At 40.2% G+C, this 23823-nt stretch overlaps 1 protein-coding gene across 1 annotated transcript in view; it reads left to right on the top strand.

Moving 5' to 3' along the window:
- The first annotated feature begins 917 nt into the window (after positions 1-917).
- Positions 918-23823, top strand: part of LOC118455421 (integrin alpha-M-like) — a 30906-nt gene continuing 8000 nt past the window's right edge. The window contains exons 1-18 of the mRNA XM_087845449.1: positions 918-968; positions 15821-15923; positions 16100-16203; positions 16649-16719; positions 16953-17067; positions 17361-17488; positions 17585-17730; positions 18161-18311; positions 19127-19296; positions 19712-19784; positions 19955-20075; positions 20253-20392; positions 20488-20634; positions 20725-20937; positions 21032-21165; positions 21635-21777; positions 21881-22035; positions 22167-22292. Coding sequence (XP_087701575.1) covers positions 935-968; positions 15821-15923; positions 16100-16203; positions 16649-16719; positions 16953-17067; positions 17361-17488; positions 17585-17730; positions 18161-18311; positions 19127-19296; positions 19712-19784; positions 19955-20075; positions 20253-20392; positions 20488-20634; positions 20725-20937; positions 21032-21165; positions 21635-21777; positions 21881-22035; positions 22167-22292 — 2274 coding nt within the window. The 5' untranslated portion in view covers positions 918-934. The remainder of the gene's footprint in view (positions 969-15820; positions 15924-16099; positions 16204-16648; positions 16720-16952; positions 17068-17360; positions 17489-17584; positions 17731-18160; positions 18312-19126; positions 19297-19711; positions 19785-19954; positions 20076-20252; positions 20393-20487; positions 20635-20724; positions 20938-21031; positions 21166-21634; positions 21778-21880; positions 22036-22166; positions 22293-23823) is intronic.

Here is a 23823-nt window from a genome sequence, read left to right as displayed (position 1 = left end):
TTTAATGTTAATAACACATCTTTCCTGTCAACATCATGTATTCACAGCATATTTGAGAAAGGAGATTCAGTTTAGTATAGTAGTGATTTAATAGTTACAGTGTGCCACTACCATTTAGGAGAATAGAATGAAAAAAGTACACAAGGACTAAGGAGTCACTTGCGGTTGAAGAACGATTTACATTTTTTTAAACCTAGAGTATTATTTGTTGTTGTTTGTACTTCAAATGTAAGATGCATTCAAGTCCCAGTGTAAAACTGGGACATCTGTTTTTTTTTTTGTTTTGTTTTTTTCCCAAAACATGTAAACTCCCTTTTCTAAATAAATTGAACAACTCGCAACCCCTTTATCAGAAAGCTCGGAGTTACCAATTACAGACACTTAGCAGTAGCCTATAAATGTTTAGTGCACAGCTGCAAATGGGTGGGGCCGTCACTGTGGATCATCCTTTGCAGTCATTTTTACACTGGGACAATGCATCTGAAATACGACCTCGATCTTCGCGTTCCAGAGGATTCGTCCACACGTATATAATGGGTTGTTGGTGAGCGAGAGAGATGTTACGGGTTTTTCGACATTTGTACGCACAGGTTTTATTTTAAGGTAAAATAATCGGATTTGTGGGGCTGAACCTAATAAAGTAAGCTGCGCGTTAATGGTCAGTATTTAATTTTGTAAAATAGTTTTACGTGTGGCCAGGTTGCTTCGTATTTGGGTGTGGATTATAGCTTGTGAGTCCTCAAATCATTGTACACATTTGTACATCTTAGTTTACGCTTGTGGATCATATCGTACGCATTTGCTACACTTTTAAAGCAGTTTTTCTGATATCGTCTACATGAATTTGTAATCTGACTCAAAACTTCCAGTACTAGTAGTGCTCTTTAAAAAAAAGAAAAGAAATCACACTTTATCTTTCGTCGGAAGCAACACCATGGACTTGATATTCAGTGCTACGTTATTGTCAGGTAAGACAACTTTGTACCTTCTGATTTTGTTTTTCATTTTCTATTTATGAATTACAGCAACCTATGAAAAATGGACTGACCTGGGCCGGTTCTAGACAGGCATATATGAGGGGGCAGACAGAAATGTGGCAATGGAGGAGGGAAAGGGGTGGGGTGCTGTGGATAACTGTTTTTGTCATGTAATTGGACTGGCATTCCCACCTAAAGGCTAAGCTTCTCCTGGTCTAGTTCTTAGGGTCACTGAGGCATGCAAACCCCCTGACCACGTTAAAGTGGCCATCCCTCAGGGGGAAAACTGAAAAATAAAACAGCAAAAAATAAAATATTTCTCATCAGATTATAAAAGCTAAAAACATGACATTTACCTTAATTGGATGGCCTGTATCAAATATATTCGAACCCAACAATAACACTTCTCACTATTGCCAATATTAACAAAACTAAAAGGGTAGGAAAATAGAATAAAAAAAAATAAAGAACACCAAATATCCATCAGGATTTTTACAACCAACAACATAAAATTTATCTTAATTGGATGGCCTAATTCTCAAATTAATTGGCAAGATTAAGTAAGAATAAAATGAGACCTCTCAATATAGCCAATATTTACAAAACAGAAAGAGTTTGCATAGTAATAAAACACACACACAAACAATTCACCATGTCTCTTCCTACAACACTCAAACTAATTTGTAGAACACAACGGATTTAGAACAGAACATATTAACTTTTTTGTCTTTTTTTATTATTACAACAAACAGAACTCTTTGTTTCCAACTAAACACTCTCCTTTCTCCTCAATCCACTCTACAATAACAGTCTCCTGTTTCCCTTTCCAAAAACTTTCATCCATATCCAAGTTATTCATTATGAACTTCTATTGGGCCAAGATCACCAAATTTCTCTTTCTTTTATGTAACATGGTGTGACAATAGGGGTTAAGACCTATGACAAAGTGGAGAAGGAACTCTCATACGATGCTGAAGACACACCAATTAGCAGGACTGTTACAAACAAGTTTCAATATTCTTATGTGAAAATCTAGTTTCCATTCTTGAAAGTCCCTGTCAAGGATGTTGAGCAGGGATCTTTTCAGAGACTGATGGGGAGAATCATAGGGTCACCAGAGTCTGTATGGTCCAAAGTTGAGAGCGCAACACTTTGTTTGTTCATTGTTTTCCTTCTCTTTGTTGGATGTGACTCATCCTCAGCAGGAGATGACACCCCCCAGCAGTCATCCTCACAGATGTTTTTTAAGAAGTCAAGTGCTGCACTAACAACCTCAGAAGCACTGCACAGATCAATTCACTGACACTATAGAATAGCATTTGCTGTTTTTAAGACACCGGGCACCCACAGTAGGAACTTTCCAATCTCAAAGAATTGATGCCTCTTAATTTGGCATAACAGGCCTGATGCCTCGGTGCACAGGTCAACTGCAGCATTATCATCCTCTGTCATCTCAGACAGGATACTAAGGATTTCTTCTTGATTTTCCACAGTGCACCTTGTCACCACATAGTGGCTTGTCCATCTGATCTCAAGCAGCCTTTTTAGACAAGGTGCATCATGTTTATTGAGCACATAGTGGTGGTGAAAAAAGTTGTAGAGTGAACTAGAAAGACTAAAAAATCTTTTTGCACATGGCTCACTCAAATGGCATGCACAACCACTAAGTGCAGTTGGTTGTTGTAGCAGTGGATGTATGGGACATATTTGTCAATCCTCTCAAAGCTTGTACACCACATTTAATCCTACTCATTACAGAAGCCCCATCATAAAACTGGCAAAGTATACTGTCAGCATTGTAGCCAGCATCAGAAAGATGTAACAGTATCTCAGAGGTGATGTACTCTGCATTAAGTTGTTGCAAGTCAAGCAACCCAGTAAGATGCTCCTCTGGCATGGAATTTCTGATGAACCGTATTATCACAGACACATTTTCCACATTGCACCTATCCCTGGTCCCATCACTTTTGAGGCAAAAGCTTCTCATCCTTCTCTAAGGTATATTCCATCAGTTTTAGAAAAATACCTGAAGCAATGTCATCATTATTACCCGCTGCATCATGTCTCAAGGTTTCAGGAGTCCCGCGAAGCCCCAACTCCTTTACACAGAGAAATATTATAGCAATACCAATACTCTTGACATAGCAATGTTTTTTTCACGTTGTGTTTTACCAACCAACATTGAACCCACAGTCACCCCTGTGGCCTCTCTGCTTTTATGCTCAGACCAGATGGCTGAAGCATGCACATGGTTGTGGCTGGACACATGCCTCTGTAGCCCCTTGTCTCGACCAGGTGCTGTTTTCCATTTGTTACAACCAGTTATGGTAAAAACTACATCCTTCTCATTAACAGTGCTGCCATATTTCTAACAGGGGAAACAGAAGCATGCGTCCTGCACAACAGAGTACTCCAGCCATGGTTGTGTGTGGTACCAGGCAGGATTGATTGATCTTAATGTTGTACAACCAAATACACATTTGAGATAACTACTCAATATTGTGGTGTGTTGCAATTTAAGTCACTGGGTAGCTGAGCAAGTTGCTTTGGGACAGCAATTGTTGGCAGAGGTACAGGAGAAGCAGCGCCTGTTGATGCCACAGGAGCAGACATGCTAGCTGTTGTCTCTGATGTACCAGCAACAGCGTCATTGCTACTGGTATTGGTACAGGCAGAAGCAGCACAGAATTTTTTAAATGCTTGGAAGAAATAATGTATCTCACATTCTTTTTCACTCACTCCCTTTGTGAGCTGCTGGAAGCTGGGGTGAAACGTGAAGAAGCTTTAATAAAATTCACTGTGATTACATCAGTATGTGAAATAAGAAAACTGTTGAGTGCAGAGTTGAAAACTGGGGCAGGGCTCAGGCAACTCTGTGCAGCAGACAGGCTCACAGAAAGATACACTTCTCTACCAGACTGAAACTGTGAAAACAACAATGGAATCGTTGACTGTATAAATATGTTTGTATTTTTTAGTTGTTAATTATCTCACGAGATAATAAGTGATTTTTACGACAGAGGTTTGCTGCTTCATTTTGCTCTGCCCTGCCTGCTGAGAAACCTGACACCGGGTCATTTGCATACTAACAGTGATTGGATGTTTAGCTGGGGGGAGGGTGCGTAGGGGTTCTCTGCCGAGGGTTGTGCGAGTTTGCGCACCAACAGAGCACAGAGGGAAAGAGTGGACGATATGTGAAACTAGGGCTGCACGATTTTGCATAAAATGAGAATCACAATTTTTTTGCTTAGAATTTAGATCACGATTCTCTCACGATTTTCTTTTCCAATATAAATATTTCTTGCACTTATTAACTGCACATCAACTTCGTAACAGTTGAGACTGAACATAAAAACAATAAATAAACATAAAAACAATAAATGTCTCACATTTTGTCGTTGCCGCAAAACGTTGTACTGCTTGTAATTCCGTCTCAACCGTTGCTCGACACTGCGTGTATAGAGCAGGTAGTGCAACATTTTTAAAATAGTTGTGGGACGGCACTGTGTAGCGTTTGTCTAGGATGTTGATCATTCTCCTAAATCCCTCGTTTTGCACAGTGTTGATGGGAGCCATATCTTTGGTCAGGTGATAAGTGATGTGCCTGCGGGAGGTCGACGGGAAGCGCTGTATAACGTTCCCGTTATTAATGTTTGGGTGGTTGACGGGGACGGATTTTCTCCTGTCACTTTCTTGGCCTTTACAGCTTCGTCATATTGCACTTTATGGTGACGTTTGAGGTGGTTATACAGATTTGTAGTGTTACCTTGCGGTGCTGCTACTATGGCAAAACACAGCTTGCAAATGATATTTTTTTTGACTCTCATCGTCTTCTTTGAAGGCAAAAAACTTCCACACGGAGGAATGAGAACCTTTTCTTGGAAGTAATTTTACAGTGGGGTTGACATTCTCAACGCCATCAGGAAACGTTTCCTCTGCGCTCATTGTGTTTTCTCCCCTGGGGCAGTTTCACGTGCTCTCCGTTGTTTTTTCCAAGCCAGATGCCTTCTGTATCACGTGGTATAAGGCTCCGCCCTTGTCATTTGTTGAGCAGGAAGCGTGAGCGCTTGTTTTCATGCAGATTATGTCCCGGATCAAAATGCGGTACAATCGTCATCTTTTTTATTTTTATTTTTATTTTTTTTAAAATCGTTGTCATTTGGAAATGAGATCGCACATAAGTATGAATCGAGATCGCGATTTTTCTAACGATTAATCGTGCAGCCCTATGTGAAACCATCTCATTTGTGCCTTTTCTAGTGGATTTTTCAGCTACTGTAGTAAATTTTGTCCATATTCATATGTTTGTGGGTAATCTATTTTATTTCTTATTTTGTTATTTATTAAGTTTGATTTAAGGGGTAGGAAATTTGTTTAAGGGGGCGTTGCCCCCTCTTGCTCCAGCATATAGCCAGCCACGGGACTGATTGGTACTTTATGCAATAAAAACTGCAGACTGCCTTCTAAATACAGAAAGTGCAATAATCTTTTTAATTATGTTTAATGTTGTGATATGATGTACATTCACAACTGTGTGTGGTCATGGGGAATGAGACAGGACACAGGAAATACTATTTTGTGGGCTTTTTTTATTCTCCGACTGTACTCGGAGGAGCACAGTTTTAATTCTGTAGTTTTGAGTGAAACGGCAAAATTTAACTATTCCACTGGCTCAGCCTAAAACTGCCTTTCAGGGTCTGAGACAACAGTAACTATCATATGTACATGTTAAATTCAAACAGTATAGACAACAGTAGTGACCTGTCAAGAAACAAATACAACAAAAAAAAGAAAACAAAACAAATAAACACATTGTTTACATCCCACAACTTCACAGGTCAACTGGCAATAAAGTGCACTGTAAACTCTCTTTTAAACATACATTTCTATGGGAGAACATCATGAACTCACTTCGGTTTCTCCACACAGCTACTGTGCTAGGACAAGTACACATGCAGGAATCACACAGCAAGTGATCTCCCCTCTGAATCAAACAGAAACATACAGAGTTATGCAAAGTGAATAACAGTATAAACTTAACAACTTTGAAATCTGTTAGGACACTGTAACTACTCACGCCAACCCGGTCTTCAGTCCCTTTCACAGCACGTGACCATTAAACATGCACCCGTCGCGCGTTAAGAACTCTCTTGTGTAGCTAGCCACAGAATATTTTGCAGTCTCTAACTCTCCAGTGCTCCCGCTCACAGCGCTCAGTGTGTGACGCAAACTTGAGTGCATGCGTGCTCTGGCTTACAGTGTCTCTTAAAGGGACAGTATACCCCCAAAATGCGAGGTCTAGTCATCACCATGACAACTCTACAACAGACCTCTGGTAGACAGGCAATCAGTCAAAAACACAATCCCCTCTTTTTAAACCCTTTCCATATCTAGTATTAGTTCACTTGGCTACATTCTCCCCTGCTACGAGTCAACGTCCTCGGTGACCCCCTGCTCATTCACCATTCCCCTGAGTTTGGTGGTGTAGAGAACCATACCGGCTAACACCTGGGAGAGTACATCTGGACTGAAGGATACTGCATTGCATGCTGACCTAGGTAGATTAAATGGGTTTGTGTGGACCCCTGCAGTTTCTCTCCTACTCCTGCGTGTAGCAGGTGTGGGTGGACCTGCCTCCGCTTTCTCTCTTTTTCCTTTCCTAGGAGCTGGAACAGGTTTCGCCACCGGTTCTTCGCTGGAGAATCCAATGCTTCCTGGTCCAGGTGTAAGGTAAGCTGCTGGCTCCACCTCGAGGTCATCAGGGTTGTCACTGCTCTCCTGCCCTAGTAGATCCTCACCCACATTTTCAGTTCCATTCTCCAATTGGTCTCCAGGCTCGTCGACCGTCAGAACCAAGTTCCCAGGTCCTTGAGCCACTGGCAGCTCCATTGGGTACTGGACCTCCTCCATCAAGGCAAACTCTGGATGCTCAACCTCCGTATCAGACACTTGGTGCTCATCTGCAGAACTGACTTCCTGGTCACGTAGCCTTGGCTTGGGTGCAGGTATAGACCCCACGCATGGCCTCAAGTTAGATCTGTGGACTCTTTTCACCGGCCCTCCTTCCAGGGGCACTACTGTGTATGTTGTCCCTTGGATATCAACCACTTTATACACAGGGGCTGCCCAGGCATCTTGAATCTTATTCCTTCCTGGTGGTCGGTAACGGAGATACACAAACTGTCCGATGTCAACAGGTGGACAGAACACCTTTCCTTGCTGCTGAACCACTCTCTCTGCAGCCTTCCGTTCGGCAAATTCTCTGGCTCTGGCATGTGCATCCTGGAGACGCTCCTGATGCACTAATAACCAGTCCAGTTTGTCATCCTTTACTTCTTCCCGGCCCAACAATGCATCAATGGGTAGATGTGGGTGGACCCCAAACAGCAGGTAATGGGGAGAATACCCTGTGGTCGAGTGCGGCGTGACATTGTAAGCATACACCAGCTCTGACAGATGCTCGGGCCAGCGCCGCTTCTTCTCAGGGGGAAGCGTACGCAGGAGATTGTGCAAAGTCCTGTTGAACCTCTCACAATGTGGGTTACCCTGAGGGTGGTGGGGTGTTGTACGAGTTTTCTTGACTCCATACAGTTTGCATAGCTCAGCAATCACTGCGCTTTCAAAATTCCTGCCCTGGTCTGAGTGTAGGCGCTCTGGTACCCCATATTTCATGAACCACTCTTTCAGGATAATCTTAGCTGTGGTATCTGCTTTTTGATCTCGTGTGGCAAATGCCTGACTGAACTTGGTGAACACGTCAGTCATTACAAGAACGTTTTCACGACCATCTGTAGCCCGCTCTAGGGTGGTATATTCAACAGCAACAACTTCAAGTGGGCGGGTAGCCAAAAATGGAGCGTGGGGTGCCTGAACTTTGGGTTGAGGCATCTTTGTTAACACACACCTCTGACATTTCTTCACCCAGTGCTCAACATCTTCAAACATGCCCACCCAGAAACATCTTTGTTTCAACAATCCCAGTGTGCGTTCAATTCCCTGGTGTCCCATGTGATCATGCACACTCCTGAGCACTTTTTCTTTAAGGCAGGCAGGTAGTAGCAGCTGATGGCACTGTCCAAGGTGAGCATCCTCAATCACACGGTATAGCAGTCCATCCTTTTCTCTGATCCGAGGCCACTGCTTCAGTAGAGAACGTACCGGTTTAGACAGACCCCCTCTTTCTCTGTAGGTAGGTCTCTTCTGTCTGCTCCAAAACTCTCTCAAGACACCAATTGTCGGGTCTGACACTTGGAAGCGATAGAGTTCTGCATTGGAGTAACCAGGCATCGTTGGGGTGTTGCCCAGCACAGCCTCACTGACTGCTTCCTCATCTGGTTCGGAGGCCTGCAGCAGTCTGATCCTACAAGCCTAAACTCCAGCCATGACAAGATCTGAGCCTAGACTTGTACCTGCCCTTAGCACATTACATATGGCTATAGAGCCATCATATTCTGCATCCTCACTGTCAGGTTCTGCCGTGTCAACTGTTGGTTGCCGAGAGAGGGCATCAGCGGCAGTGTTGCAGCGGCCAGGGCGATACTTGACATCAAAGTCAAACACAGACAGCTGAGCTACCCACCTCTGTTGAATGGCTCCTAAATTAGCAGTGGGCAGGTGACACAGGGGATTGTTATCCGTTATGATCGTGAACTTGGACCCCAGCAGATAACTCCTAAATTTTTCTGTGACTGCCCACTTTAATGCTAGGAGTTCGAGCTTCATGCTGCTAAAGTTTTGATCGTTCTTCTCAGCCCCTCTGAGCCTCCTACTAGCATAAGCTATGACTTTATTCCTTCCCCCCTGCTTTTGGGACAGAACAGCACCTAATCCAAGACTGCTAGCATCCGTTTCCAGCGTGAAAGGGAGATTGAAGTCAGCATAGCCTAGCACAGGGGCACTAGTCAACTTTTCCTTAAGCAACTCAAAAGCTTGTAAACATTGTGGTGTCCAGGCTGAAGCAAAAAGCCGTTTAGCCCTGACAGGACTTATCTCCTTAACACAGACGTTCACTACATCATGGAGTGGCCCCGCAGTTTGGGAAAAGCCCTCAATGAATCTCCTATAGTAGCTGCAAAATCCTAAAAAGGACCTTAGCTCTTTCACAGTACTAGGAATGGGCCATTTTGCCACAGCACTTATTTTGTCAGGATCTGTGCTTATTCCCTGAGCCGACACTTCATGACCAAGAAACTTGACCTTGGGCTGGAGGAAATGGCACTTTTCAACCTTAACCTTCAGCCCCGTATCCCTCAGTCTTTTCAAAACAGTCTCCAGTCTCACAATGTGATCCTGGAATGTTGATGAAAACACAAGCAGATCATCCAAGTAGATCAACACAATCTGAAAGACCAAATCACTCATTGTGGCCTGCATAAGACGTTGAAACGTCACGGGGGCATTACATAACCCAAAAGGCATCCTTAAGTATTCATACAGGCCAAATGGTGTGGTAAATGCTGTTTTGTCTCTGTCTTTCTCATGTACCGCTACCTGATGGTAGCCACTGGCAAGATCTACGGTTGAGAAGAACTCTGCACCACTCAAAGCATCCAGGCTCTCCTCAATGCGAGGGAGTGGAAAGGCATCACGCCTGGTCTTCGCATTTAGTCTGCGGTAGTCTACACACAGTCTAAGACTCCCATCTGACTTGCGTACCAGAACAACTGGTGAAGCATAGGAACTCGAACTCTCCTGAATCACCCCCTTTCTCAACAGTTCAGAAATGTGCTCCCTAACCTCTTTGTACTGATTTGGTGGGATGCGCCTGTATGGCTGAGAAACAGGGGCTTCATCTACAACAGGAATTTCATGCTTCACACGATCAGTGTACCCCAAATCCTCATCATGAAGTGCAAAAACATCCGCATACTTTTTCAAAAGAGTTCTGACCTCGACCTGTTGTCCTGGTGTGCCACCTATGTGTAATCTTCCCAATAAGTCCTGTACGCAGCTATTGGCCCCCTGACAGTCCTTTTGGTTAAGCGTCACCTCCTCATGGTTGGCAGATATGCGCTCAAATCTCACCTCGCATGGGTCACCCTCAATGCAGCGGCCAGGACTAATAATGCCTAGTCTAGCCTTAGGTGGAAGCCAGACATCCTCTTGTGAGATGTTCATCACCTGTACTGGGAATACCAGGCTGTTAGTTGACACTAGAGTTGGGATCACCAATAAGCCACCTGGGAGCTGAACATTCCCTGGTTCAACCAATGCGCTACCAAACTGCTTGCCATGGCCCCTTGCATAGACAGTGTTCAGGGATGAGGCAGGCACCCGCACTTTGTGTTTGCTTGCAACACGGGCAGTAGACACCTTTTCCACAAGCTCAGCAGCTTGTATGCAGTGGCAGGCCTTCCTCCAGCTGGACTCCAGCTCTCCCCCTAGAGTGGTGTCAAACTCTGAGAGTACTAACTGTCTACATCGTTTTGCAATGTTCATCCCTATAATGCCATGGGGTGACGAATCCAACCATTTGGGATTGTCTCTTTCTGCTTTATCATCTTTGATTATAAGAAAACCACATTCAGGTATAGTGAGCCCCATGACCTGTACATCTAACTCCACATAGCCTAAATAGGGCAGCGGCAACTGGTTGGCTGCTGTGATTTTAAGCCACTTGGCAGTACAGTGCATATCTTCATCTTCTCCCTGGAGATGATTTCTGAAAAAGCTTTCTGTCAAAGTGCTTACATTACTTCCTGTGTCAAGCAGACATCTAAGGGATACACCACCTATCTGGATATCTACTTCAGGGCACTGACCAACAGCATGTTCTAGAAAATGTTCCTTGGTTAGAGCTTCCTTTGAGCCTTCTGACTTGCCTCGCATTGCCCGGCTCATAGCAATGGAGGGTTCCCGTTTCCCGTTAGCGGTGAACTGGGCATGGTGGCAGACTGGCTCGTAGGTTGTCGGGGTGCATTACAGTGTCTGGCCATATGTCCCACCCCTTCACATCGGAGACAAATAGGCTGACCCTCTCTAGTGTACCTAGGCTTGGGCTTAGCTTTAACACCTCTACTGTCTTCAGAACTGGCAGTCTGTGTTGTGAGCTCCCTCACTGCATTAGTTAACTCCCCTATGGCTTTACCCTGTTGTATGATTATTTTAACCATCTCTTGCAGAGCCATGGTAAAGTCTGTCTGTACATCACTGGTGGAGGTTGTCTTTTCACAGCTTTCATCTGGCCTGTCACTCACTATATTTCTATGTCTTGCTACATTAGTGCTGCGTGGACGATCTTCCATAGTCCACATGATTGCCTCCTCTCTAACATCAAAGAGACTACACTCAGGCTTGTCCCTAGTGAGCCTACGTAGTTCACGCCGAAGATTTGGGGCATGCACACCTTCAATGAATTGATCCCGAAGTGCCAGCTGTGTGTTGGGTACTACATTAGGGGACTGCTGTATTGCAGCATTGAGCAACTGAGAGAGTGCATGTGAATAATCTCGCAGGTCTTCCCCATCTAGTTGGCGGCGTGCATAGAAAGCATGCAAGAGCTGTGGTGTGGTGCGCTTCTCTCTAAATGCCTCCCTCAAATATGAAAAGAGATCACTCGGTTCCTTCACCTGGCCTGCCATACGTAACTTAACTTCCTCTAGGGCAGACCTTTTCAGCTGTGAGAGGATAAAGTCGGTTTGATCCTCTCCACGCAGACCCCTAGTTCTTATTGCTCTTTCCACCTCTTCTATGAATTCATCAACAGTGTAAGCATCTTTTGCTGGTTCCCCACTAAAAGGTACAATCACCTTTTCTCTTGGAATGTACACAACAGATCTGGTTGGAACATTACCCATGTTAGCAATACTAGACATAACAGCATCATGTTTCCTACTCAGTTCGTTAATCTTTGTTTGTAGCTGCACCAACGGGTTACCTGCACTGTCAAACAACGAGGCAGCTTGACTGTCTTCAGTGGGGATAGCTCTGGCCCCTGAAGGACCTTCCCCCTCGTCCTCTTGCGACATACTGCAATGTCTCTGAGTCTTTAGTGCAGCAGATTCCCACAGTCACTTGTAGATGAGATTCAACAATCCAAAATCTGTGTCAGATGCCCTCCTCGTCCAATGGCTGAAGCAGGCTCCTGTTGTACCACTGCGCAGAACCACCTCAGGACGTCCACACTGCGATTGCCGCCCTCTGGGAAGGACTGGGATCTTCTCAGCCACTACTGTTGTCTATAAAGCCCCACTCACTGTGTCTCTCTATACTGAAACTCAAAACTAACTTGAGAATCCCACTTCTGACACCAAACTATGTGGCCCGGTCATGGGGAATGAGACAGGACACAGGAAATACTATTTTGTGGGCTTTTTTTATTCTCCGACTGTACTCGGAGGAGCACAGTTTTAATTCTGTAGTTTTGAGTGAAACGGCAAAATTTAACTATTCCACTGGCTCAGCCTAAAACTGCCTTTCAGGGTCTGAGACAACAGTAACTATCATATGTACATGTTAAATTCAAACAGTATAGACAACAGTAGTGACCTGTCAAGAAACAAATACAACAAAAAAAAGAAAACAAAACAAATAAACACATTGTTTACATCCCACAACTTCACAGGTCAACTGGCAATAAAGTGCACTGTAAACTCTCTTTTAAACATACATTTCTATGGGAGAACATCATGAACTCACTTCGGTTTCTCCACACAGCTACTGTGCTAGGACAAGTACACACGCAGGAATCACACAGCAAGTGATCTCCCCTCTGAATCAAACAGAAACATACAGAGTTATGCAAAGTGAATAACAGTATAAACTTAACAACTTTGAAATCTGTTAGGACACTGTAACTACTCACGCCAACCCGCTCTTCAGTCCCTTTCACAGCACGTGACCATTAAACATGCACCCGTCGCGCGTTAAGAACTCTCTTGTGTAGCTAGCCACAGAATATTTTGCAGTCTCTAACTCTCCAGTGCTCCCGCTCACAGCGCTCAGTGTGTGACGCAAACTTGAGTGCATGCGTGCTCTGGCTTACAGTGTCTCTTAAAGGGACAGTATACCCCCAAAATGCGAGGTCTAGTCATCACCATGACAACTCTACAACAGACCTCTGGTAGACAGGCAATCAGTCAAAAACACAATCCCCTCTTTTTAAACCCTTTCCATATCTAGTATTAGTTCACTTGGCTACATGTGTAAAAATAAATAAAAATGGTATATTCTTTAAAAGCCACAACAACACAATTGAGGTTGTGTCGAGAAGAAAAAGAACATTTGCATTTCAATGTAGTTACAGAACATTTTGACATGCAAAAAATAGCATCGTATGATATCATATTAACTTTTTTTTAGGAAGCTGTGTTATATCATGTCATAGCATAACTTGTGTGGCAGGCATCAAGTCTGTCAATTAAAGCTGGTCTTGGCCAACTAAATACAACTAATAACTGAATCATTCTTGAAATTATAAAGCTATTGGGGAAGCAGAACATCTTTGCAATAAATATCGATTGAATCAGAATCAGAATTCTTTATTAATCCCTAGGGGAATTATGTTATGTTGTTATTGAAATAGTTAGTATTGGATTTACTAATGAGATATAAACATGTCCAGTGGAATTTTTTGATTTCTTACATTTTTGGATAACTTGGCATGCCTCAAGTCAAATTGACCCAGGAACATCATTGCTGTGCCTAAGTAACTAACATAACAGGAGAGTTAAGTACAAGTGGTAACTGCCTGAATTAACCATGAATGACAGTATAAAATAAATATTTATAAAACATCAATGAATTCACTTGCAAACAATGAGCTCATATTCAATCATATATGTAAATCCACATCTATATACTTGGTTATTCACTTATCTAGACTTTATAAAGATCTAAAGTTATCTTTATACTGAATATAAGATTATCAATCAAGAGCAAACATTTAATAAACAAATCTGTATTTATAAATTACATACTAAGCAGGATTAAAGCTTTATAAATGATGAATTTAGCACTTATTAATACATTACTAACTCTTTACAGTGTGGCATTATTATAAAGTGTTATTATGTAATATGGTACTATCACATAGCTTTATCAAACAAAAGGCACTCAGAAACTGGGGAAAACTCTGACAGGAAGAGGTCTGGCAGACCCAAAGCCACAACTGAATCAGAGGACAAGTTTCTGAGAATTAACAGCTTGTATGATAGGTGGCTCACAGGACAACAGCTTTAAGCACAGCTGAGTAGTGGGTGTAGTAAGCAAGTCCCAGTTTCAACTGTGAAGAGAAGACTTTAAGCTGCAGGTTAGACAGGACGAGTTGCAGCAAGAAAGCCATTGCTACGATGCCACAATGAGACAAAGAGGCTTGTCTGGGCAATGAAACACCAGCCTTGGATTACTAAAGACTGGAAGAAGGTATTATGGACTGATAAATTGAAATTTGAAATCTTTGGTTCGTCACGCAGGATTTTTGTATGCCTTCAAGTAGGTGAAAGGATGTTTCCACAGTGTGTGGCATCAACTATCAAACATGGAGGAGAAAGAGTGATGATCTGGGGCTGTTTTGCCGGATTCAGGGTCAGTGACTTGTACAGACTGAGAGGCACCCTGAACCAAAATGGCTACCACAGCATTCTGCTTACAATACCCTCTGGTATGTGCCTAGTTGGTCAGGGGTTCATCCTACAGCAGGATAATGACCAAAAACATAAGTCTAAGCTGTGCCAGAACTACCTTAGGAAGAAAGAATAAGATGGTAAGCTTGAAAACATGGAGTGGCCCTTCTAATCTCCAGACTTAAACCCCATCGAGCTGGTTTGGGATGAATTGGACAGAATAGTGAAAGCAAAGCAACCTACAGTGCTGCACATTTATGACAACTTCAGCAACAGACATTGGAAAAACTTTCTGAAGAATACTTGATTTCTATTCTCTGTGCAGTCAGTGCTGGTATTGTTTGGGGTTCCAGGGGTGCTCCGCCTCCGTGCTGGGGCTCTGGTTGGCCCTTTCACACTCTGGAAGACCTCTGGATATCTGGGGGCTCCATGTCTGCTTCATGCCCTGGGGGACGGGGCTATGGCTCCCCACACCTTCTAGCAGATCATTACATGGAGAGACCTTTTGAAAACAAGTGTGTTCATGCACACAGTTGTCCACACAGGTGTTCAAAGACACAAACTACCCTTCCTTGGCTCTGGCCTCAAAGCATACTGCGCACTGTCAGTCTTGCGTGCTCCTCAATACCATCCAGTATTTACTATTTATTGTTACACTACTCATCTAGGTTGTTGCTGTGGTCTCCCTACTGTATTGTTCTCTTTTTGCTTGTTTTCTTTTTTCTTTTTTATTCCAACAGGTGATCCAACTGATTTTTTTTTGTGTCTTCTCTCAGTGTCCCTCTTCCCCTCTGTTTTTCTTTCCCTCCCATTCTTTCTTTTTCCCTTTCTTAGCCTCCATTCATCTCTGTCCAGTCTATAATAACTTAAAATAAATAAATAAATAAATAAATAATAATAATGTTAATAATAAAGATCAATCAAGTGGACCAATATGGCAAAGCTATACTGACCCACTTGGAAAAATAAATCCATTGACCTTCAGACAATAATTCTGATAGCTAAAGTACCGAACGGAACAGGCAAAAAAAAGGAAAGCAAACAAACAAAATGGGCTCCACATTAAAGTTTTATAAGTGAAAAGTTACTACCTTTAAATTGTCTTACTCTAGTGCACTCTAGTGGTAATGAAAGAAACACTCTGGTACTCGAGAGGTAGAATGAAATTAGACTAACACAGCGTAACCAGTTTCCGAAATGTCATTATGATTAGTAGTGCTATAATAATAATGTTCTCTTTTTTTACAGTGATTTTAAAGATTTGTATTCATTATTCCTCAGTGTTAAATGCTGCACTTGGTTTCAATATTGATCCTGTGGCTTGGAAGACCCTGAGTAACTCTGCTGCTGGTTTTGGCTACCAGGTGGTGCAGAGACAATCAGAGTAAGTCAGGACATGCATTGTTATGTTGAAAGCGGGTTTACAGCTGCATGTTTAACATTACTGCTATTTATTTTTTATTTATTTACCATCTCTGTTATGCTATATGGACATATGGAGTTTATTTAATAAGAGTTTGCTTTCTAGACTTACATGATTGACTGGATTTATTTTGTTAGTTTGCTTGTCAGTGCTCCACTGGAACAGCATTCACAAAATGGAAGAGGGAAAATATACAGGTGCACCACTTCTCCCCCAAACTGCCAAGATTTACAATTTCAAGGTAGGTAACCATTCATTTCTAAATGTGCTAAAACTCAGATAGTATTTTGCCATAAAAATAGATATCCATAGATCCTGCCGCATACATTTGTTTAAATCAAATCACAGTTACAGTAGATTTCCATATTAGATATCTTAGTATGTAACGTTCAGCCTTAAAAATGAAATAAACTTTCCAACTGATGATAAAAACAAGAAAAAAATTCTTAAATTTTGACAATAGTGACGAAGAAAAGTAAAACTGAGTTTTGTTTTGCATTCCTTCATTTTGAAAATATACCAGATGAAAACTATTGTTTATCTCAGTTTCCAGTCTAGACGATACCACTTCTTATAGTTATCATGAATTGTGGCACTTTGTAGTTGTCAATTTGAATATTGTTTTCTTCCTTACACAAAGTGTATTTTAGGAGTGTTTTAACACATTTGTAATGCTTTCAATACAGCACCAGATTTTGCAGTCAACATGTCGCTTGGTTTGTCAATGAAAAGTGATCCAACAGCACAAAACACTGTGGTGAGTTACTTAACTGCAGACATTACCAGTGATTGTATCTCTCTATATCTATCCCTATATCTCTCTATCTCTCTGCCCCTCTCTCTCTCCTTTAAACAGACTAAAAGTCAGCAGATTTTAAAGATTTGTGTCGGAATTTCTTGTTTGATTTTATATAGAATTAATAATTGTTTAAGTGACAAAAAAATACTCAACCTGCTGTATTATGGCATCTTGGCTTTGTCTCCTCTCAGGTGTGTGGTCCAACCATTCCAAAGGACTGCAGAAGTATCACCATGTACAACGGTGTGTGCTTTCAGTTGGACCGTTATAATAGGATCAGACCACCCGTACCTTCTTCTATTCAAGGTAACAGTAAATGGTCTTTGCCTCTCTGTCTCTCTCTCTCTTACACACACACACACACACACACACACACACACACACACACACACACCATTACTCCTGGTGCCTGATTACATTTAGTGATGCCCTCTAAAATGTTTTAAAGGGGCACTTTAAAGGGACTATGTTTAAATGTGTGGTATTCACTGACCCTTTACCAAGGTACAAAATCCTTTTGCTTGCATGATATCAGTTTGAAACAAATATAAAATTAACCCTTAAAAATTAACATAATTTTGAATCCATCTCTTTGACAGAGTGTAGAACACAGGCAGACATCGCCTTTCTGTTGGATGGTTCAGGCAGTGTATATAATACTGATTTTCAAACAATGAAGAAATTTGTGAAAGATCTAATCAAATCCTTTCTCTCAAGTGACACACAGGTGAGCAACTGTTGTCTCTCTGTCAGTAAAATCATAGCAAAGACATAAAATAGCTACATTTTTATTTCTATTAAGTATTTTTTCTCTCTTTTTCAGTTTTCTGTTTCCCAGTTCTCTACTTCACCGGAGGTTCACTTTTACTTTAAGAAATTTTCCTCATCTGGATCAGTGGAGACTGACATCAATAGAATTAGTCAACAGAGAGAAGCTACTTACACCGCCAAGGCCATCAGACATGTTGTGTAAATAATGCAGTTATAATAGTGAAGAAGTGCAGTTACATTATTGTCCAGTTGATTTTTTTCCATAAATCTGATCACATTAAGTACTGTGTGGACTGTATGACTGAGGGAAGCCTTTTAAAAGACACACTGTACACAAACTTGTGCTTCAGAGTGCCATCTTCTACAGAGAAGATGATATAGCCTCAACTAAGGCTAAATTCAAATATTTGCTGAGTTTAATTTGAAAAAACAAACAAAAAAACCCCCAAACAAGCAAACAAGCAAACAAACAAACTTGTATAACGTTGATCTGTGCAAAAGTTTAAAAAATTGCCAAAGAGAATGACATGCAGAAATAATAATAATGCGGTTTACCTGATTGTGTATAATTTACAAGATCAATTGTAAAACAATATTTTAAAATGAGATTTTTTTTTTAATTTGACAGGAACAATGTTTTCACACCACAAAGTGGTTCCAGACAAAATGTGAAGAAGGTCTTGATAGTAATTACTGATGGACAATCTCATGATCGTTATGATCTGAGAGGTGCAGCACAGCTAGCAGAGAGTAAAAACATTGTTCGATTTGCTATTGGGGTAAGTACTTCCATTATTTAAACCTGCAGTATGTTGAGTTTTATAGTAATAATGAGTTTTATTCAGTTGTCACACTACAGTCACATTATGCTGCACTATAGGGAGAAAAATCCTGAACCACTCACTCACTACAGCTCCTGAAGTTGCTTGGCCATAGAAACCAATGTTATGAAATTCCCGTCGCACAGTTTTTGTCTAAATGTTTCCACTTTGGAATAATACCACTTAAAGTCAATCATGGAATATACAGGCAGACCAAATAAAATTTGGTGACTTGTTGCAGCAGTGCGATCATATTGCAGTACTACACTTAAATTCAGTGAGCTCTTTAGAATGACTCACTCATTCACAAATATTTGTAAATTCAGACTGCATGGCTAAGGGATTGCATTTTTTTTAATGCCTGTAATAATATGACTGAAAACACCCGAATTCAAAGATTAGGAGTTTTGGTTACATGCTGGCCACACATTTGTATATGCACCATATAATGTACATGTAGTGCATTTATTTAAATCAAAGCCAAACTCACTGACCATGTAAAATTTAAATGAAGTCTCTTAAATAAAAGCTGAATTACTGATGGAAACATGAGATATGTGTGTAACACAAACGCAGCTAGTAGAGGAAAAAATATGTGTAAAAACTATTTTATAGCATGACATAAATGTTATCATGGATTTAGGTTCTATTCAGTGTTAGAGAGTTTAATACCTGCTTGTAAATCAAGTGAAGTTTAACGAATGTATTTTAATAAAGTGAGCAAATAATTTTGCATAGTATGAGGACTCAAACATGTTTGTCAACAATCGTAGGTGGGGAATGCATTTAATACACCTGATGCCAGAGGAGAACTGGACACCATTGCATCGTCTCCCTCAAACAAACATGTCTTTCAAGTGGAAAACTTCGACGCACTTGAAGTAATAAGACAGAATCTGCAGGACAAAATTTTCTCAATCGAAGGTACAAACATAAATTTATTGTTACAACTTTGTAAAAATTCCTGTAAATGTTTCAAAAATTAAAATAATTGCACTGTAATAAATGCTACTTTCAGCCGCTCACTTTTTCACAAGGGATTTTTTTCACATTCATTATGAGGATCTGTGTCCTTCTGGAATTGAAGCAGTTAACTTTCATTTGTTGTGTAAACTGCTACAATAAGAAAAAACTAAAATTAGTACATTGTATTAACTTTATTGTACTGTGTTCAGTAAAGTCACATGTAAAATTAAACTTTACATTTTGTGAAATGAGCAATAAATGCTCAGCAGTTTTAAACTGTAAAAAAAAAATCATTTTAAATAATTACTTGAAACATAAAAAAATGAACCTTCAAATTGAATTTGACTCAACGTGTCTCTCTTTTACCTTCTCATTTATTTTTCTGTTACAAGATTTCAAAGCAGTGGAGAGTCACTGGAAATGGAAATGTCTCAAGAGGGATTCAGTGCAGTTATTGTGCCTGAGGTAATTAAAACTACCTGAAACTCACCAGACAGTCTAGTCATAGAAAGAAAGATTCACATGTGCCTTTGTGGCAGTTTTTAAGACCTAAGGGCAAATAGACAGTTAAACACAGTCCAGATTTTAAAGGTAAAATATATCGTATATAAAATGTTTATTTGTCTGCACTGCAGGGAATTCAGACGTCTATTGTTGGTGCAAACCAGTGGAGGGGAGGCTACGTGCAATACACAACAGGAGGCCAGAAGCTGAAAACATATGAGGACGTGTATTTGGAGCCTGACAGTTATCTTGGTAAGAATATTACAGCTTTAACAATCTAACTCATACACATGTGATCATGTATATATACACAGCTCTGCTGTAATTCTTTGACACAAACACACTGAAGAGTTTGCATAATAGACATAATTTAAAAGGAGGAATCAGGAATCTTAATCTATCTTCTCCTTTTGAAAACCAAAATTCTAGGTTACTCCATGGCAATTGCTAAAACCCAACGTGGCTCTCTGACAGTTGTTGGTGCTCCAAGATATAAACACAGAGGAGTTGTGGTTGCTGTTAACAGACAAAGCTTTGAAAACCAAAAGATTGAGCCCTTGGCATCACAGGTATGCATTTGTAGCAAGACAGATATGAATTAAATTATAATTTCCATAGAAATTATTATCTTAGATACAAAAATAATAATATCTTCCTTACACAGTATCAGACTGGTGAATATTTCGGGGCAGAGGTGTGTACCATGGACATAAATAACGATGACATCACTGATCTAATCTTCATATCAGCTCCAATGTACATGGAGCCTGATAGAGAGGTAAGAGTTTATGTTTGCAGACTAACTGGTTTGGTAAATCAGTTTTATTTACTGCAGTTAAATTAATCGGTTTATTTGTCAACTTTCTTAATGTTCATATAATATTCACTCTCCTCATTTCAGTTTGTGGAGTGTAATTTTGATGATCCATTAGTACTAAGAGGACGTGCAGCTGTCAAAGGAAGGTTTGGCTCTTCTCTTGCTGTACTGCCTGATCTAAACTCAGATGGATTCAGGGATTTGGCAGTTGGAGCACCTTTGGAGAATAATGGTGAAGGCAGCATCTACATATTTAATGGTGAAGGAAGAGGAAGAATCAGTCCTACTTACTCACAGGTACACAACATCAAAGAACTCACAAAGATGACTAAACTTATTTATCACTATACAATCTGCAGCTTGATTAATTAAAATATTTCCATGTACACAGAGAATTACTGGCTCTGAGATCCAGTCAGGACTGAAGTTCTTTGGTTTGTCAATCAGTCAGTCATCTTTTGACCAAAGTGGGGATGAACTGCCTGACTTAGTGGTGGGTTCAAAGGGCACAGTTGTCTTACTGAGGTAAGTCCAAGAAAGTGTAATTGTACTTTTGTCTATTGTAATTCTGCAGTATTTGTTGATATACATATTTACAGTATGCATTAATGATCAAATATTTAGGTACATTTTAAAGTTCATTATTATAAGAATGGCACAGATTTTTATAATATCATATTTATATTGTATAAAAATAATTAATTATTTATGATTAATTATCACATAAAACATTAACTCTAAATTACATTATTTCTGGTAAGAATTTGGGGGTTTGGGGTATGATTTGTATTTTGTTTCCTTGTTCCCTATTTCCCTTGTTATCTGGTGTGTTATCCCTCTGTTCCTTGTTGCATCATCACGCTAGACTGCATGTTTACCCTGTTTGTTTTTGTTTTGAAAAGCAGCATTAAAGCTGCAGGAAGGAACATCTGGCTGAACAAGGCTCGGTGAGGCACAGCTATCTGCCATTCACATGTCTTTTCTTACTTTCCAGATCAAGACCCATAGTAACAGTAAAGGCTGAGGTATCGTTTAGCCCAAAGAAAATCCCTACACAGAATGTAGAATGTTCAAAACCATTGGAGAACACAGCTACAGTCTGCTTTACTATGAGCAGAGTGTCTACAGTCAATGAAGGTTCATTATCCTTCCCACTTGTTATAAACCACTGCCCATCATTTTTATTTTTAATGTATTTACATTTGCAATATTTTAATCAAATTCTGTTTCTCTATTCAAGCTCGAGCAGTGATTAATTACACTTTAACGCTGGATGCCACTCGCAAGCCTCCAAACAACCGAGCTTACACCAGTGGGAAACAACGAGAGCAGTCTGGATCAGTTACTGTTGACTTAGGAAGACAACAATGTATAACTATGAAATTCCTCATTGAGGTAAGATAACAACAATCTTAGAAAAAAGTCCTAAAACCAACAGAGTTTTGAGTCATTAAACAAATGATTTTTTTAAAATTAATTTTATTTTTAAGACTCCTCCAACATTGAATCTAAACCTCTTCTTGCAGGCTTGCCCTGAAGATGCTCTCAATGAACTTTCCAATGAGCTCAAATTCACGTTTAATGGTTTGCCTTCAAACACAAATCTCAGACCGAGTCTTGCCCCGCAGGCCCAAACAACAACCATTCATCCTGTAAGTAACCTTTTAAAAACCCTATTAACTTACCAACTGAGGCTAGTCTTTATGAAATTATGACAAACCTTTAGGTTTGCCCTTACCTTTACTGAATCCATTTTATTAAAGGCATGCATCTGACTAATACTGCTTTGAGAGACTTCTGTTGAAGTACTGGAAGTAAATGAGTCACCAGTGATGGTCTGTTTAAAGCTGAGCCCATGAAGACCTTCTGCCTGTTCACAAAAAAACATAAAATAGAAAAAAAAATAATATATTTTTTACAAATTTATAAGCAATTCTACACCCCGGTCAAAAACATAAATATGAAATATAATCTACATATAAGTTATAATATAATATAAACAAATGTACTTGTCCACTGGTTAATTACAAAACCATGCGGGTGCAAGGACCTCACAGCACAAGCAGACTCCCAACGTATTATATGACTGTGCTGTTTGTTATATATCATGTATATATAATGTTTATTTTTCTATAATGTCTACAAATGTCAAGAAGTCACAAGCAAAGTGAGACCACATCATAGTGCATGTTTAAACAAGGAAGGTTTATTCATCAAAATTATTTATAGATTAAATAGACATAACATTACTTTGTCCATGTTCCATGTCCTGATATCAGACAGAAATGTCACATGATATTAAACAGAAGCTTAAATAACCAACTGAACTCTGTAGAGTGGGAAATTATCATAAAGAAGTTCATTTTAATTTGTAGTTTCAAGCTGCTCTTCATATTTTGGCCAGCAGATGTCACCAAAGAGGACTGTGTCCAAACGCTTTGAGTGTTGTGTTACAGACAAAATAGTATTTTACTTATTAATCACCAGTGTTGGGCAAGTTACTTTGAAAAAGTAATTAGTTATAGTTACTAGTTACTTCTTCAAAAAAGTAACTGAGTTACAAGATTCTAAAAGTAATTAATTACTTGAAAAGTAACTATTGCGTTACTTAAAAAAAAAAAAAAAAGTTTAACCCTCTGGAGTCCAGGGTATAATTGGCCATTTTTAACTACTTTTGATTTTCGCTCCACATTTCACCTTTAAAAACTATTTACTTTGCCTTGTTTGGTATCATCCTTTTCAGCGCAACCTCTCGTGTCTGAACCTCACGTGAGGTAAAATCAGACAAAAAACATAAAATCTGAGTAGAGTAGAAGTTATATTTTTTACCATTTCAACCAATAAACATGTTTAATGAATCATATTTCATAAATTTAATTTAAATATAAATTGTCAATTTTAAAATCCTATGCACAAGTTTTGCAAACAACAAAGTTATTTGCATCCATTTACCTTTTACACTCTTTTTTTAAATAACCATTTCAAACTATTTACAGAACAATCAGCTGTTCTGCATTCAATAAGATGTCACACAAATTATTTGTGCCACTCCAAAAAAATACTTTCTGTCCACTATAAAGGAGAACATCACAGCCTGATACCTGCAGGTCTGACAGCAGGTGTATCACTCCTGTTTCTACCTGGAGACAGCAGTCGCCTCATTGTTCTGACACACAACACAAA

The sequence above is a fragment of the Neolamprologus brichardi genome, chromosome 8 (assembly GCF_056152115.1).
Source record: "Neolamprologus brichardi isolate AB-2024 chromosome 8, ASM5615211v1, whole genome shotgun sequence".
NCBI classification, from domain to species: domain Eukaryota; kingdom Metazoa; phylum Chordata; class Actinopteri; order Cichliformes; family Cichlidae; genus Neolamprologus; species Neolamprologus brichardi.
Note: the sequence above shows the minus strand (reverse complement) of the source record. Positions and strands in the feature narration are given on the sequence as shown.